General features: G+C 51.4%; 3 protein-coding genes across 3 annotated transcripts; 2 read left to right on the top strand and 1 right to left on the bottom strand.

Moving 5' to 3' along the window:
• Positions 1 to 16: 16 nt before the first annotated feature.
• Positions 17 to 2,431, top strand: LOC149301347 (homeobox protein SEBOX-like). Its single transcript, XM_089483923.1, has 3 exons — positions 17 to 771; positions 1,387 to 1,547; positions 1,630 to 2,431. Exons 1-3 carry the CDS (start codon positions 660 to 662, stop codon positions 2,002 to 2,004), a joined length of 648 nt encoding a protein of 215 aa, XP_089340049.1. The 5' UTR covers positions 17 to 659; the 3' UTR covers positions 2,005 to 2,431.
• A 1,311-nt stretch (positions 2,432 to 3,742) lies between these two features.
• Positions 3,743 to 7,776, bottom strand: LOC149301346 (vacuolar ATPase assembly protein VMA12-like). Its single transcript, XM_089484429.1, has 6 exons — positions 7,557 to 7,776; positions 6,810 to 6,883; positions 6,378 to 6,467; positions 5,937 to 5,979; positions 5,375 to 5,487; positions 3,743 to 4,713 (listed from the first exon to the last, which is right to left on the bottom strand). Exons 1-6 carry the CDS (start codon positions 7,726 to 7,728, stop codon positions 4,618 to 4,620), a joined length of 588 nt encoding a protein of 195 aa, XP_089340555.1. The 5' UTR covers positions 7,729 to 7,776; the 3' UTR covers positions 3,743 to 4,617.
• An 83-nt stretch (positions 7,777 to 7,859) lies between these two features.
• LOC149301345 (polymerase delta-interacting protein 2-like) lies at positions 7,860 to 15,556 on the top strand. Its single transcript, XM_089484428.1, has 11 exons — positions 7,860 to 8,109; positions 9,743 to 9,824; positions 10,487 to 10,584; positions 11,167 to 11,263; positions 12,137 to 12,212; positions 12,824 to 12,931; positions 13,365 to 13,501; positions 13,616 to 13,642; positions 13,934 to 14,059; positions 14,723 to 14,802; positions 15,049 to 15,556. The coding sequence occupies exons 1-11, from the start codon at positions 7,901 to 7,903 to the stop codon at positions 15,161 to 15,163; spliced, it is 1,155 nt and encodes a 384-aa protein (XP_089340554.1). The 5' UTR covers positions 7,860 to 7,900; the 3' UTR covers positions 15,164 to 15,556.
• Positions 15,557 to 16,925: the final 1,369 nt, after the last annotated feature.

Genomic DNA, 16,925 nt, shown 5'->3' with positions numbered 1-16,925 from the left:
AAGCCAGTTAAAATACAAAATTGCAACTGGAAAGTGAAAACCAACCCATTCTAGCAACAACAGCAGCAACAATAACAAGACAGTAAAGGAATAAATAGCCCTACCTTAAAATCTGCCTTAGGAGCAAGTCACAGGACGGCGTGTGGTCACTGCCTTCCTCTGAGGCTGAGAGAGTGTAGTCCAGGTCAAAAGCATAGGCAGGAGGGCAAGGAAGGCGAAGAAAGAGCAGCCAGATTTAATGGAGTCTTGGGTCAATGATCAATTCTTCTAATGATATTGAAGAATAAGGTGAAATAAAAGAGCGGTGGCCAGAGTTTGGGAATCAGGGCCAATGGCTGGGGATTCTGGGAGCTGAAGTCCAAAGCACCTGGAAGGCCAGAGTCTGGGAATCCCTGGTTTTAAGCTGTTTTAGAAAAAAATATTGCGTTTCAGGACAACAAAACACAGTATGATGAGCCTGAAGAAAAGAGGAGGAGGAGGAGGAAGGCTTGGCTTCCAGGACCCTGGAGAGCAGCCCCGGTGCGCCTCTCTTTCCTCGTCCCCCCTCCTCCTGGGCTCCTCTGCTGCGGAGACCCAGAGTCCAGCTTAGAGGCGGTCCTTCTTCCTGGGTTTGGGAGGATAAAAAGCCCAGGCAGAGCGCAAACAGCCTCCAGATCCAGATGGGGACCCAGGAAGAGGAGGCCGAAGAGAGAGGGCTCGCCCTCCTGGGGGACCCTGCCTGCCCCAACGCCCCCTTTTTCCCTCCAGAGAGGAGGCAGGAGAGCCCTCCAGGTAAGGCTGGAAAAGGGGGGGGGAGATAGAAGAAAACTGGGACTTTGTATTGGGGAGGGTTTGCTTTTGGAATGACGACTGCAAAGCCCAGTATCCCCCCAACAAACAAAGGTTTGGAGAGCAGGGGATAGGAACTTTGGGGGGAGGACAAAGGAGGAGGGTAAAAGTTTTGGAATGGAGGGAAAGGTACTTTTTTTGGAGGTGGGACGATAAAGCCCAGAATCCCCCCACAGCCCAGCATCCCATCCTGGGATTTGTCATCTTCAAAAGCCCCTTTCCTGCCACACCAAACCTCTGCCATCAGCCTCATTCCTTCCCTTAGGATGAGCTAGATGGGGTTGAGGATGCTGGGCTTTGCCATTCCCCAAAGTGACTTTCCTGTCACTCTTTCCTTTCCTCCCTCTAGTGGAATTGGTTGTTTGCAGTGGAGACTGGGCTTTGCTGTCTTCCAAAGTCACTTTCCTCTCAGGGAGGGAGGAAAGGGCCATAGGGGATAGTGAGCTTTATCATCTTCAGAAGGCACTGGAAACCTCTACCAGCCCCCCGGTTGGTGGGGATACTGGGCTTTGTGGCCATGCTTTTCTTCTTCCCTCCCCCCCGCTCTTTCCTCTCTAGAGGCCACTCGGCCCCTGGGACCCCGCAAGCGGAAGCGGACCACCTTCAGCCGGGGCCAACTGAGTGAGCTGGAGAGGGTCTTTGCCGCCTTGCCCTACCCAGACATTGGCACCCGGGAGCGCCTGGCCGAACTGACCCAGCTGCCAGAGGCCAAGATCCAGGTGAGACCCCCGACCTACTGCCCGGCTTTTGGGGGGAAGACCCCTCTGCCCTTTTTACTCACCCTTTTTCTTGCTGCGCCAGGTCTGGTTCCAGAACCGCCGTGCCCGCAGGATCAAGACGGCGGGTGGGCTCCGGCGATCAGTCCCCAAAGCGGCCCGTCTGGGGGCCTCTGTCCTTCTCGAGGGTCAAGCCTCCTTCGACTTGGATCCCTCTGTGCCCCATTTGTTTGGCTGGGGGGACGAAAAGGAGGTTGCGGCCATCACTGCTCCTGCACGGCCTTCTCCGTGTTGGCCTCCTGCAAACTCCATCCAGGAAGAGGAAGGAGAGGCCACCGCTGCGGCTTGGGCCACCTTGACCGGTGGGTGGGAGGCCTTCCCAGCCCCTCCAACTTCCTTGGGGTCCATTTCAGAGCTCATCTACAGCGCCGCTCTGGTTGCTAACTTGGGAGAGCTCTAGTGCGGTCCCTCAAGAAGAGGAGAGGGGGAGTGCTGGTTGGGGTCCGACAAGGTCACTTTGGCAGGGATTGGAGGCCAACAGCGCCAAAAAATCTCCCTTTGGGATAGAGGACTGCAGAATCCCCCAGCTGATTTTGAGGCTTCTAGTCCCCCCCTTACAAAAAAGGGAGCTTTCTTATGCTCTGGCTTCCAAAGAAGCACAAGGCTGGAGTTTGAGGTTACAAAACACATAGGATTACTGGAGTATTTGTAACCCGGGCTGTGTAGCAACTCCCATTGGGCTGAGGGATTGAGGAATTTGCAGTCCCAAACTCTAAGAGCAAAAAGGAAAGGTTCGGGATAGGTGTATATAACCTGAGCTGTGTAACTTTCCCAACCTCTGGGAAGCAGCAGGAGATATTACAGCTCTGCCAGAGTTTGGTATTTGGGGTGGGGGATTGGGGGATCTGTAGTCCCTATCTCTGGGAGAGTGAAGAGGGGGAGGATTGGGGGGAAATAGCTGTATATAACCCAGGCTGTGCAACTTTTCCAAGCTCTTTGGGGAACAGGGGGAGGTAACAGTGGAGCTTGGGATTTGGGGACTATCACTCCCAGTGGGCTGGAAAATGGGAGGATTTGTTGGGGTGGGGATTGTGGGGATTTCTCCTCCCAATCTCTGGTGGGGAAAGATCCCTGTAACTTGGGCTGTGTAACTTTCCCAAGCCCTGTGCATTGCCAGGGAGGGAGATATCATATTTACCTTGTCCAACATAAATCTTTGATGTTTGGGGAGGCAAAGGATTACAGTACCCCCCCAACACAACATGCACCTGGCTGAGTTAATCCATAGGTTCTCCCCCTATACATTTCTCCCCCCCAACCCCCAAATCTCTCCTCTCTTGTAAGTCTAATAAAAAGCCTAGGTTTTGTGATACCCGCACAAGCTTAGCCTGATCATTTTCATTTCGGATTTGTGTAGGATGAAGGTAGGATAGCGGGGGGGGGGGGGTTTGCTTTTACCCGATCCAATATCCTTAAATGCAGAAGAGGAATGACCCATACTGGTTGGGGGGGAGAGCGTGGACCCCAAAGTCGCTGGTAATGCCACCTAATCTGGCCAGGGGAGAAATACCTTAATCTCCGGCTGGATCTGGGGATGATTGAGCGGCATCGCCTAATCCCAGGGATGGACCATGAATGGACCCTTTGGGATTTGCACGTAGCGGCAATATTAATATTGCTCTGTGTCTGCCCGCATCGTTGGCGGGGGGGCTTAGTGGGCATCAGAACATTAATCAACGCTTCTACTTTTTCCAGGAGGGACACTGTCCTGGAACAGTGCCCGACGCGCTCGGCTCCCAAAGGCTCTTGTAAGTCCAGTAAAAAGCCCAGGTTTTGTACTCACACTGCTCAGCCTGCCTGACATCTCCGGCCCCGAAATCAGGCCCAAAAAAACAAGCCTCTTGGCCTGGCATTCTAGGGGGCAATCTGGAAGTCAACTCCTTAGCTTGGCATTCTTGGCACATTCTGCATCTCTAGGGCCCACATCCAAGCCTGACACCTGCTTGGGAGATTACTGTAAACATGCTTAGGTGGTTTGTCACCGAGGAAGACTGAGAGAGAATTGGAACGCAAGAAGTACAAACAGGGATAAAACTAGGTCTTGGGTGGATACCCAAAACAGCACTGATGACCTGGTAAACACCCGTAACGTAGTTTGTAAAAAGCCTTTTCCCCAACTCAATGTACAGGAGACTCAGTTGACTCAATCAGGTTTAATCTAGAGAATAATACATTTAAAAGGGGAGTACTAATGGGAAACAGAACAAAATTAAGACATGAATCTAGGCTTGCTCCCTGAAACTCCAGTAATGCACCCTGACCATCACCACTCCTTTTCCTATTGCCACCAATGCTCAGGGAAGCAGGAGACCAAACAGGAAACATCCCTTATGTCCAGAGGAGAATATTCCCCCCATAGTAGCTGACAAACATGAGCTGCTTTTGGTCAGGCAGTTCAACACACACACACAGTAGATTTGCTTCTGTAACCAGGAGTTGAGGGGAGAAATCATGACCAAAGTGGAGAGGATGAGGCTGCAGTCTTGTGGAAAAGTTGGCCCATTTGAGAGACATCCGAGGGTGTGAGGGAGGTATGACAAATCCTGCAGCAATGCCAAAGGAAGGGTTCGGCTGGGGCAAGACAACAGTCCAACAACCCAACAGCAGCGGGGAGGGATGAGTCTTCTATCACCAAAAGGAAGTTTCTTTACCCATCCACAGTCCTGAACTTGTGCAGTTTCAGCCACAGAAACAAAACAACACCTGGTTGTGAACAAGATAGATGAGGTGGGTAACAGAATGTCCAGAAGGAATAGAGGGACTTGTACAACTCCCTGGGACAGCTGTCTTGCCTTGTGCAGGAGGAAGGGAGACAGAGGACGTCAAATGGCCAGAGAGTCTCTTTGGCTGGGCTGCAGGACAAGGTGCAGAGTGCAAGTCCTCCTCCTCCTTTGACAGTTCTCTCCTGGGATTTGAGGGTGGATTCGGCATGTTGACTTCCCAATGCCTCGGGTCTGGCAGGGCAGGGGAGCCCAAGAGGCAGAAGCAGGGTGGGTCCTCTGGAAGTCTGTGGCTACAGTTCTCCCAGTTCCCCTTCCAGCATCCTCACCATCATATACAGATCTGCCAGACCCACCACAGAGGCTGCAATCACAGCAGACAACACACGCTGGAAGAAAGAAAAAAAGCAGGGAGGGTCAGTTCTGCCTTCTGGGTGGATTCTAGCTACAGAGCTGGAGATGCTGACCCAACCTTCTGAAGGAATTCCTAACAGTAAAAGAGCCATTCGGTAGCACAACAAAACCCTCAAGAGATGACAGGCTCTCCTTCGTTGGAGGTTTTTAAGCCAGTTGGCCTACCTCACAGGGGGAATTTAAGGGGTGGATCTCCTGCACTGGAAGCAGGGTGGGCCAGATGACCCCTGGGATCCCTCCTATCAACTCTGTGGCTCTAGGATTCTTTGATCTGCACACAAAGCCCACAAGCATGCTAAGACATGATGCTTTCTTTGGTCCAGAAGCTGGAAAGGGATGGAGTACATAGTACCAATTCCCATACCTCACAACAAAGCTTCTCACAAATGCTGCTGAACTGTAACTACCATCAGGCCCCTGGCCAGCATATTCAACAATGGGGAATGCTGGGGGATGCAGCCCAACAGTATCTGTACTGCACTATTCCCACTCTGCCTTAGAACATGAGGTGCCATCCTGAACCTAAAACAATAGACTTCTTTCATTTTATGCTGATACATAGATTGGCGGAAGGAATGCACACTCAGCAGGACAAGTCCAAGAGTTGGGGGTCTGAACCCTCCTGCTGTCACTCACCGCTGCCATTTCCGTGAAGACATACTCGCTGCCCAGGAATGTGCAGACGAACGTGGCTCCCACAGTGATGATGAAGTTGAATATGTTGACAACCAAGGCTTTCGTGGACCGGACTGCGGGAGGGAGAGAAAGGATGTGCGTCTGTGAGACTGGGTTGGTGGGCCCAGGCATCTCATGTCAGCTGCAAAGTCCCTGGGGCATTTTAAAAAATGAAAGAGAACAAAAGTGTCCTGACCCTTTCTGCTCTGTTCTTTCACTACAAGGGTTGATCTTATGGCTTCCTTTACCCAATTCCAGGCAAAGAGAAGTATGCCTATAAAAGAGGCAAGATTTCCAGAAGAACAGCAAGGAGAGCAGTGTGGTCTCAGTCATAGCTGACTAAAATTCACTTGGGGATAAGCCAGAACGGCTGGAGTTTCAATTTACTCAATGGTGGGGTTTCAACTCACAATGAGGAGGAGATAAGAGTTCGTCCCTGAGAACAGGCTGGTACTGGCCTTAATTCAAATGCTCATTTTAATGGAAGTACACAGCCCATTGGGATGTCACCACAGACACGCACCTTGCCTTCCAAGATCTGCCAGGGTTCCACAGCGGTCCAGTTCCTAGAAGGAGACATGAAAAGAATTTGGCCACTTCTGATAAGGTGGAATGTACCTCTGTCACACAATCCTTCAAGACAGAATCAGGTCACCTTGATAGGTGGCTTATCAAGACAAAGCTGGCTTTTGCTAACAAAGGGCCTGAGCAGACAGGCCAAAATGAAGCTGCTTTGGGTCACTTTGGAGGTATGCTGTTTAAACAATGCATGTGTCCTAAAAGGCCGGAAGCCGTGCCAAAGACACACTCCAGTCCTAAGGACCAGAGCACAGCTTTGGCGCAGCTTCTGGCCTCTTAAGATGCCTGTGTCATTTAAACAGCACACCTCCAAAGTGACCAGAAGCAGCTTTACTTTGGCTGTGTTTGGGCCCAAAGAGGCTTTGGCTTTCTTTCTACCTCTTACCTGGCAGTTGATGTTCCTTGTTATTTGCTTATACTCCTCGTTGGCTAGCTTGGCCTTGATCTTCTCCAGCCGGGCCACCAATTCTGGGTTCTGGAGCAGGAAAACATAACAGTAGAAGCTCAGTAGGCTTTCTATGCTGAACATCCACCTCCACAACACTCTCATGAGTGGAGAATCGCTTCTCCAGAGGCGCCCATAACTCCTTCTAGGAAAGGCGTTGGGAACAATGTGCACGGCTGCCCAATCTGAAACACGTTCCCTCTCAAATCTGTGGTAACTGTTGTCCAAAGGGAAGAACGGCTGTCCCTGGAAGCTCCTTGGAGCAGCCATTCCCCTCTGACGAAAGGCAAAGGGCCTTGTTTTTATAGTGTGCGCGTGTCTCCAAGTTACTCTCCACCTTCAAGATGTAAGAAAGCTCAAGAGGACACAAACCCTTGGAGGCACTTCCGCTTCGGGAAGGAAGATCTCGCTGCCTTCCAGCAGTTCGTGAAGATGCACTGGGGAACCTAGGAGGCAAAAAGGAAAAGGCTGTTTAAAACGAGGCTCTTTGGTGACTCTTCTGCTTCGAAGGAACAACAGAGTCCTGTTGCATTTAGTCTTCTTTGTCTCTTTCGTTGGTCGGCTGCCTTTCTCTCGGAGGGGGACCCATGGTGACCCCCCCCAGAGAGAACAGACTAAAACAATCTCCACAGTAGTTTAAAAATCAATTCGAATGATAGAGTTGGAAGAGACCCCAAGAAGGGCCCTGATCCAGCCCCTTTATTCTGCCATGCAGGAACTCTCCGTCAAAGCACTGACTGACAGATGGCCATCCAGCCTCGGCTTAGAGACCTGTAAGGAAGGAGACTCAAAGGGAATATATTCCACTATCGAACAGCCCTTCCTCTCAGGAGCTTCCTCCTAATGTTGAGCTGGGATCTCTTTCCTTGGAGCTTCCCTCCATTGCTCCACTGGGTTCCATTCTCTGGAGCAGCAGAAAAGAAGCTCGCTGCCTCAGAGGAAGAAGGCGATGGCCAAAGCCCCTTCGAGGAGGACTGGCAAGAAAGACCCACGAAAGGGTCGCCATGAGGCAGAAGCGACACACACACAACAACAACAACAACAACAACAACAAGGCCCTGAAGGAGGCGGTGACCCCGAGGAGGTCAAGGGTGAAAGGTCACGACTGGGGTCGCTCACCGGCCTCCCTCAGCGCTCGGTGCAGCCTGCGGAGGAGGGCGAAGGGGACGCGGGGCTCCTGCTCCTCCTCGGCCAGGGCGGCCTCCAGCTCGGCCCTCAGCTCCGTCGGGACCTCGAGGCCGGAGAGGAGGCGCCCCCGGAGCGCCCTTCCCGCCCGAAGAGAAGCCGCCATCTTGAAAGAGAGCGCCTTCCTCTCTATGGTCGCGCGGCGGCGCCTAGAGCGGCCCTGGCGCAGAGGACGACGGGAAAGGAGCGCCCGCGCGCGGGGGGTTGTGGGTAGCGGCGCCGCTGCTGCTGCTGCTGCTGCTCAAGGCCTCAGTCTCATTCCTCCCTCCCTCCGCGGAATGGCGGCGGCGGCGGCGGCCGTGGCTGCTGCCGCCTCCTGCTCGGTCCGTTCTGCGGCTGCGCGGAGCCGGTGCTGGGCGTCGGTGCTGGGACGGGCCCGGGCCGCCTCCTCTTCCTCCTCCTCGGGCTCCTGGGGTCTTCCGTGGGCAGCCAGGGGTCTCCTCCGGGGCTGGACGGGGCTCCCCCCGAGGCGCTTCCTCTCCTCGCGGTGAGAGAGCGGAGGGTCTGGGGACTGCCTTCTGGTCAAGGCTTCCTTCGGGAAAGTCGCCTTCTGGAGAAATAACCCGCTTTGGCACCGCTTTAACTCTTTCTGGCTCAAGGCTATGGCATTCTGGGAGTTGGAGTCTGTTGTGGGGCCTATCTGGGCCCCACAACAGACTCCAACTCCCAGAATGCCATAGCCTTGAACCAGGATGCTGGGTTATCTCTCCACTGTGGCTGCATCCTTGGGCTGTGAGTCCCATCATCCCCAGCCCCAAAAGCCCCGCCTCCCCTTCCTTGGACTGCCAGCCCCACCCTCCTTGACCCCAAGGGCCCTTCTTCTTGGGGGATTCTGGGATGGGCAGCCTGACAGACCCTAAGCCGAGGGGTCCTTTGGGAAACCTGCCTCCTCCTTGGACTGTGAGACCCATGGGCCATTCTGGGGGGGATGCTGGGACTTGTAGCCCAAAAGCCACATCCCTAAGTTGCTTTTTAGGGGGGGAGGTAGAAGAGGAAGAGGGCCACCGTTTGACAAAGCAGCCTTTTGCACTGTGAGTCCCACCATCCCCAACCCCAAGGTACATCCCCAGCCCACTTTTGGGATATTACCATCCCTAGCCCTTGGGGCTGGGGGATTCTGGGACCTGCAGTACAAAAACTGCATCCCTGGCCTTGGGAAGGGGGCTGCTTTATGGCTGGAGGGGCCTGGTTTGCCTCCTTCCAGAGTCCCTAAAATGGAGACAGTTAGCTTCCACTTTGTGACCTGCTTAGGAAGTGCTTAGGAAGGAGCCACTATGGAAGTGTTCTTGCTGTTGTACAAAGAACAGGTGGGGCTGCATTGGGCCCCACTCCTCAGCTTTGCCTCTCTGGGCTGTTCCAGAGCTCCTCCAAATTGTGTTGGACTGCAACTCCCATCACCACTTCTTATAGTATGGTCTGGGGCTGATGGCTCTCGCAGTCCACACATTTGCAGCCTCCTTACAATCTCTTTAATGAAGCCCTGAATACTAGTTGGCAGCATAAAAAGAGGAGGGCAGGGAGGACAGAGAAGAGGGTTTTATGGGCTCCTTGCTGGCATTGCCTTGCTTTTCTCGCTGATCCACTGGCTAAATAATGTTTTATGGATCTGGTGGGGCAGACTTTGGAGGCAGGAGCTGCTGCCTTGGCAAGGCTGAGTTGGGGGCCATGGTTTTCCCAAGGACCCTCAATTGCTGTTATGGTTTTTGGGGCAGGGATTGTGGCAGCCCATTTTGGGGGCATGAGATTCCTCCATAGAGTCCTGATTCCTCCATAGCTCTGTTCTTTGCCTCAGTCTTAGTATGTCCAGACCAAACCCTTTTCAACAGGGAGGATCCGTTTAGCTATTTATGGTGCCTCAATCAGACATCTGTAGGAGTTTATTTCGTCCTCTCCAAAAGCCAGTGGTCATCGAGATGGCAGCCGCCTCTGGGATTAAACTTTAACTCCTGTACTAGGCTGACATCCCTGGCTTCATTCTCGGTGATCTTTGGGTCTTGGCTTCTGGACTCGCAGCTGGACAAAGAGACGGAAGCTGGACTTCGAGGCCAGTCCAAGCTCTGGCTGCTTGACCATCTTGCTTGAGCCTAACTTCTCTCTTCTCTTCTCTTTCTCAATGCCAGGAACCGTCCTGAGGGCAAAGTCTTGGAGACGGTGGGTGTCTTCGAAGTGCCAAAGCAGCAGGGCAAATATGACACAGGACAGGTAAGTGGGTTTTGGGAGGGAACCTTGTTTTAGGGAGGAAAGCAAAGACTAGTCTCTTCATACAGGCAGGTCATGGTCATTGGTTTCAGGGGGGCATGTTTATGGACCTCTGTATCTACTGTATTTTTAACTTTATTGTTTTAAAAATTAATGGCATTTTAATGCGGTGATTTGTATTTTAACTTTTCCTATTAAGTGTTTAGTTTTCCCCGCTCTGGTTTTACTATAGCTGTTGTTCTTGTTGTCAACTTCATTTATATCGGAGCTTTCTCCCAAGACTGGGACTCAAAGTGGCTTAGATGTTAGCTTTTCTGTTAGCTAGATTGGGTCTCATGCTGAAAGCAAAGCAAGATCTAAAATATATGAGGCCTGCAAATGGGTTGAAATGACTGAGCATAGCAAATGTTGTGAAAGTGTTTGCTGTGGGCCACCCTGAATGACGCATGTCCTTCCCAGAGCTCTGTTGCATGGTGCCTCCAAAATTTGCATGACTGTTCACAGAATGCCTTGCTGTGCTTTTTGACTCTTCCGGTCTTTGGGCCAGGCAGCAAGGAAATGCACTAAAACAGCGTTGCCTTCCTGTGCAGGGAAGCAACTTCTCATGAGCAGTCAAAACCTGCTTTCCCAGGATCCCAGACACTGTTTCTCTTTTTACCTTCCAGTTATTTCTGCACAGTGTCTTTGGATACCGGGGGATAGTCCTGTTTCCTTGGCAAGCCCGGCTGTACGACCGAGACGTTGCTTCTCCAGTGCCTGAAAAGTAAGGGTTGGCATTTGCTCGATGGGTGGGATGTGCAGACCGGAGTGGTCATGACAAGTTGCTGAAGGCCTGTTACAGAAAACCAAAATAAAGCTGCTTTGAGTCAATTTGGAGGTATGGTATTTCAATGATGCATGAGTCCTAAGAGTCTGGAAGCTTCACCAAAGCTGTACTCCAGTCCGTAGGACTGGAGCGTGGCTTTGATGTGGCCTTTGGACTCTTAGGACGCATGTATCATTGAAATACCATACCTCCAAAGTGACTCGAAGCAGCTTTATTTTGGCTGTCTGTAACAGGCCGAAGTTTCCAGGAGGCAGGTGACAGTTGAGACTATCAGTTGGGGGTGGGCTGAGTGCAGCAGCCCTGGGGTTGTCTGCTGGGGTTGACAGCTGTCTACTATGGCCATTTCTGAATTCCCAAGTCTCTTCGGATCCTCCGTGCAGCCTGTCTTCTAGTCCAAGACAGTTCTGCCCACAGGCAAGGTGACATTTACTTTGGGGGGAAAGAGAAGCCTTCTGCTGCTGCAGAAAGGTGAACAGGAGAAGAGCTCCTTCCACTAAAAGAGGGTGTGTTTGGTTCCAGGGCAGAGAACTCAGCCAGCCACGGTTCCAAAGAAGTGAAAGGCAAGACGCACACATACTACCAGGTGTTAATAGATGCTCGCGACTGCCCACATATAGTAAGTCTTTCTCTCATTCTCCTTTCTGAGTGGCAGGTGAAGCTTACTGCAAGAAGCTTTCTTGAAGCAGGGCTTCACGGCTATAACAGTTTATTCTGTCTGTTCACCACCAGTGACACTTTATGAGAGGCTGGAGAGGCTTCAGTTGTCTTGGACTCCTAGCTGTGTAATTGTCAGTTTTATCCAAACCTGTCTGGCGGTGGTCTTAGAATCGTAGAGCTAGAAGTGATCCCAGGGGAAGTGATTTAGTTCCACCACAGTCTGCTGTGCAGGGACACACAACTCAAGCGCATTGCCCATGTAATGTCTTTAAAGGCTTCCAAAGAATGAGAGTCCACCAGCCTCCAAGACATTTCACTGTCAAGTAGCTCTTAGAGTCAGGAGGTTCTTCCTAATGTTTAGGTGGAATCTCTTTTCTTGCTATTTGAATCCATTGGTTCATATTCTAGTTTCTGGAGCAGCAGAAAATATGCTGGCTCCATCTTCTACATGACATCCCTTCAGGCATTTAAAGATGGCTGTCATGTCACTTCTCAGTCTGCTCTTCTCCAAGGTACACCTACCCCACCCCTCTTTCTTATGGGGTTTGGAGGTTTCCAGATCTTTGCTCAGTTACCCTTCTCTGGATGAGTTCAAATTGGGGAAAGCTGTTTTACAGGCTTTATGAGCTGCAACAAAAGAGAAGTGGTGATTCTAGGAAAAGCAAAAGCAATTTCCATGGGGCTATTTTCTGTCAGGATATGATTGTTCCATCCCTACAACAGTACAGTCCCCTGTGTGGCTGTTCAGGCAGACCATGGGATTTAATTCCCCCAGTTTGGGGCTTATTAAGGGCTGCTGCTCTCAAGTTCTGTTCTTCCTGTCTCCTCTCAGTCCCAGAGATCGCAGACAGAAGCGGTAACTTTCTTAGCGAACCATGATGACAGCCGAGCCCTCTATGCAATCCCAGGTGAGTGAAATAGCTGTCTCTTCGACTTTGCTGAGGTGGGGGGAGAGATTGGTGATCTCCTGCCGGGCTTGGAGAAATCTGCATTGTTTCTGCCATGAAACACTGGAGACGGGACAGCTTTCTTTTACTGCAGAAATAGGCTTAATGGAGGAGGTAAGGAGATGATCATTGCCCCCACTTCCTTCCCTCCCTGATTTCCAAACAAGTGACATGTGTTGAGTTTATACATCTCTCTTCTGTTTCATCAGTTGTTGTGTTCAAGACTGGTGAAGCACTATCAAAAGAACTGGAAGTCATATTGGGGTTTTTTTAAAGCACTTGTATAAGAAAAGGAAAGAGTGAGAGGAAAAAAATCTTGCCTGAAACACTGGAGAGCCATCACTGCCCTTTAGCGTATAGACGATCCTGGGTTAGGTGGACTAGTGTCCGCTCATGGAGACCTGCTGGGGCCTGTGAGCTAAATTGTCTCTGGAGGGCTGAGGATAACCATTTAACTTGCTTCATTCAGTGGGCCTTGGCCCATCTCTGGCTTGTGCCCCGATTTCTCAACTGCTACTTTTCAGCTAATGCTGCTGATATAAATGTGCCTCACTATTGAGCTTTTTCCCCAGGACTTGACTACGTCAGCCACGAAGACATCCTCCCCTATTCGTCCACTGACCAGGTCCCCATCCAGCATGAGCTGTTTGAACGGTTCCTCCTGTATGACCAGACAAAAGGTACGTTTCTCCTTCTGGGTAAGATTGTGTGTGGAGAGGGGAAGCTGTGGGGAGACTTGCTGTAAGATCAGCTGTGGTGAAAAATGTGAACAATGCTTAGCCAATGCTAAGCAGCTAAAATGAATGCCCTACACCCAAGTGTCAGCTTCAACTAGAGGGGATTCAGTCAGTGACAGTTACAGAAGTGTTAGCCAGTCATATCCAGCCAAGATACCTTTGTCCAACCCATAACCAAGCTTCCCTGGGGATGCTGAGGAAGGCAGCACTTCCCCTACATTTCCATCATTCCCAAAGTCTCACAGACCCAAGGAGTCTCAAAAATGTCCCCTGGTTTAAACCAACTTAATCCCAAGCCTTACCTGCATAATTTTGGAAGACTGCAGGTTTATTTATTTTAACACTTTGCCAACCTGCCTCTTTTTTTCTTTTTAAGCACCCCCCTTTGTGGCAAGGGACACATTGTGTGCATGGCAGGAGAAGAATCATCCATGGCTGGAGCTTTCCGACGTGCACCGGGAGACCACTGAGAACATCCGGGTCACAGTCATCCCCTTCTACATGGGCATGAGGGTAAGTGGCATGGCCCTTTGCAGGCAGCTCTCTGCTTGCCTAGTCAGATGGAAGCTTCTGGCCCAGAGCTCACATTTGTGACCCCTACCTTCTCTCTCTTCCTTCCCTCTGCAGGAAGCCCAGAATTCCCATGTCTATTGGGTAAGTGCTGATTTTCCTAGTTAGTTTATACTCTGCCTTCCTCCTGGCATGAGTCCCAAAGCTGCTTACAAGTATGGCTAAGATTATATTGTACAAACAGTTTCTTTTCCCAAAATTAAAAATAAGCAATTGAATTAAAAACACAAATTAAAACGGTTTTAAAATACACTCTTTAAAGCTTCTCTGGTCCTGAACAAAGAAAGGTTTTGCCTCTATTTGCCATTAACTCTTGGCTCTGATTGGGATCTCTCTCCTTTTCTCCCCCTTTCCGCTTGCATTTCCCTCTTCCAGTGGCGCTACTGTATCCGCCTGGAGAACCTTGATAACGAAGTCGTGCAACTCCGGGAACGACACTGGCGGATCTTCAGCTTGTCTGGCACCTTGGAGACTGTTCGTGGCCGAGGGGTAGTGGGGAGAGTAAGTATCACTCGAGGTGCGCATGTATGTGTCCGGAGGGGAGAGATTACTGGCTGAACGGTACAGTGCTCTGTTGTTTGCATTCTAGCAATCTTCAGTGCAAGGAAATGTTGTTTTTGTTTGGCTGCTCCCAGCCTGGCTGCCTCCAGACCATGTTGGACTGCAGTTCCCAGTAGCTAGAGGATGATAGAATGTGTAGTCCAGTTCAATCAGGAGGCCACCAGTATGGGAGAGGGGCTGTGTTCTTTCATGCGTGAGGGGCTGAGCAGTTTCATTTATTTATTAAAATGGGTACAGCCCGTTTCTATCTTAGGGGAAGGTACAGGCAATAAAACAGGTTAAATAATTGTAGAGCAGTTTAACAAGGAAAAAGAGCAGGTGGAATTCCCATGGTCCTTGTAAATCAAAGCCAAGGGGTGGTGGCTTTGGCCTCTTAAAAACCGGGGTGGAGAGCCATGTTTTAACTTTGGAACCAAGGCCAGCATCTCTTCTAAACGCTAAAGACAAAAACACACAAACAACCCTAGCCTCCAAATCCAAAACAGTCAATTTAAAAAGTCAGCCATGGCAAGTGATTAAAAACAAACTACCCATGGCTGGCTGAAATAAAAGCAGTGTCCAGCACATGATCTCCAACAAGCATGGCCTTTGGTCTCTCCTCAGGAACCTGTCTTATCCAAAGAGCAGCCGGCTTTCCAGTACAGCAGCCATGTCTCCCTGCAGGCTTCCAGCGGCCACATGTGGTAAGGAGTCAGGCCCTGGAGGGTGGGGTGCAGTGGGAGGCCGGAGGATGGGGAAGGCTCAAGATACCTCCCAAGAGGATTGGAGTTTCAGTGGTGTTTCGAGGAGCTCTTCAAGGAAAGAGAAGGAGACTTGTTGGGTGCATTGAATCAGGAGCGTTGCATTTTCTGGCCCAGAAAGAAAAGCCTACACATGTGCCCCTCAGAGTGGCCTGTGCCCCTCACTCCATCCTCTGCTTCCTTTCACAGGGGTACTTTCCGCTTTGAGCGGCCCGACGGCTCCCACTTCGATGTCCGGATCCCTCCCTTCTCCCTGGAGAGCAATAAGGATGAAAAGACACCCCCTTCTGGCCTCCATTGGTAGAGCAGCCCTCGGGAAGCCAAGCCCTGCCTCACCGGCTCCACCAACCATTCTGGACAGCCTTGCTCCCCCAGGACCCCCCTCTTCTTCCCGCAAGGGCTTAAGGTAGTTCTGTTTTTCTAAGAAACGAAAGACGTCCAGAGCTCCCCTCCACAATTCCTTCCCTTCCCTTCATCTGTTGTTGAAAGATGGGAATTTGCTTGGAACTTGCAAAATCTGGCTCCTTTTGGTGGCTGCCTGCCACTACTAATGCTCCCCAGTGTCCCATCCGGGGTCCTGGGAGTGAAGCTGCTGCGGCCCAGGATTCGGTGAGGTCTCTGCTGACTCAGGGGTGGGCCTTTTGAGTGCGAGGTGCTGTGTGTTTTCTCTGAATAAACAGGCCCTCCCTGGTTACAACCAGTCTTCCTTTTATCACCCCAGAGCGCCGCTGCCTCCCCTGGCTCAGGCAGTCACAGGCCCAGCCCTTCTCAATCGTGGAAGTGGGTTCTCTTTCCTTGGGGTGGAGGGAATGCTGGCTTGGAGGGCTGCTACCTACACCCTGCGTCGTCCTTCTATCAACTGTGACTGCTATGGATTTGATAACTGTCTTCTCTCCTCCTCTTTGGACACGTTGCTTTCTTTAAACCCCCATTTTACTAGGGAAACGCCTGAGGATTTGTGGTTTTGGGGGGCTGGATATCCCAACTCCAAAGGAACCAGTGGCTCTTGAGGTCCCCAAGATTTGGGGCCCTTCCTGCCTTTGTGGTCTTGTAGTAGTCCCACCAGCTCTCAGCTCCTGCCCAGAACATGGCTTTGAAGTTCTGCTTGGAGTGGACGCTGGGAGACGAAGGCAAGGCAGATGGTTATTGTTGCTCACGCATCAAGCTGCTGGGGGCTGAACATGTAAAGGCAAAAGAGGTTCCCTGTTTGGGTGCAGCTGTTGCCCACAGAATGACTCCATCCAGAGAAAGCAAGTTGTCAAAAGGTGTCAGCAACAACAACTGCTTAAAACCATTTTGGTCTGTGGGTCAGTGTTAGTAAGTTGAGCCTGGGGAGCAGGTTTCGTGAGGAAGCACTTGGGGACGACCTCCTCCCTACACAACTTTTGCTGCTGGGCCCTTTCTATGCAGGCCTGTCTCAGCCTTGGTGTTTTGCTCCATCGCACACAGCTGGCAGATGTGGGGCACACACAGGGGCCCATAAGGGACTGGGGGAGTCCGGTTTGTTTTGTTGTGGGGTGGGCTGGGATCTGCCAGTGGCAACCCTGTTTTCTTTCTCACATACACACATCCCTGGGGCTTGAAACTAGAAGGGCACATCCCCTTTTGGAATGTGCCCCCCTTCGGACATGCTTGTGGGGGAGTTGGTGGACTGAGGGTGCCAAGCAAGGACTCCTAGCCCTTCCCATGGAGCCGGGGCTGCGTGTGGATGATGGGTTCTTTCTGCAGCTGCATTCCTCCTGCCTCCTCCGGAAGAGAGAGTTTTCCTCCTGAGCCAGCTAGTGCTTCCGGACTCTGGCAGAGCCTGGCCTTGTTGTCATGTAAATAACTGTAAAGAAAAGTAAAATAACTAAATAAATCGCTGTTCGATTAAAAATAGTGTTGTAATCTGTGTGCTCCAGTTCCCCCTGAATTGGGCCGTTCTTTCCCAGCAAGGTCCCCAGTGTCTTAATGGACACCCCCCCCTTCCTTCCTTCACTCCATCTCTGTGGGAGCCTTCCCCAAATACCCAGGGGTTGGTTTGGGGCCTGCCACCTCCCCAGTCCCTCACAGCAAGACAGGGATTG

This window comes from Sceloporus occidentalis, unplaced genomic scaffold (genome assembly GCF_023333645.1).
Source record: "Sceloporus occidentalis isolate IW3139 unplaced genomic scaffold, rSceOcc1.0.p SCAF_21, whole genome shotgun sequence".
Classification (NCBI taxonomy): domain Eukaryota; kingdom Metazoa; phylum Chordata; class Lepidosauria; order Squamata; family Phrynosomatidae; genus Sceloporus; species Sceloporus occidentalis.
The sequence above is the reverse complement of the archived record's forward strand: the minus strand, read 5'-3'. Positions and strand labels throughout refer to the sequence as shown.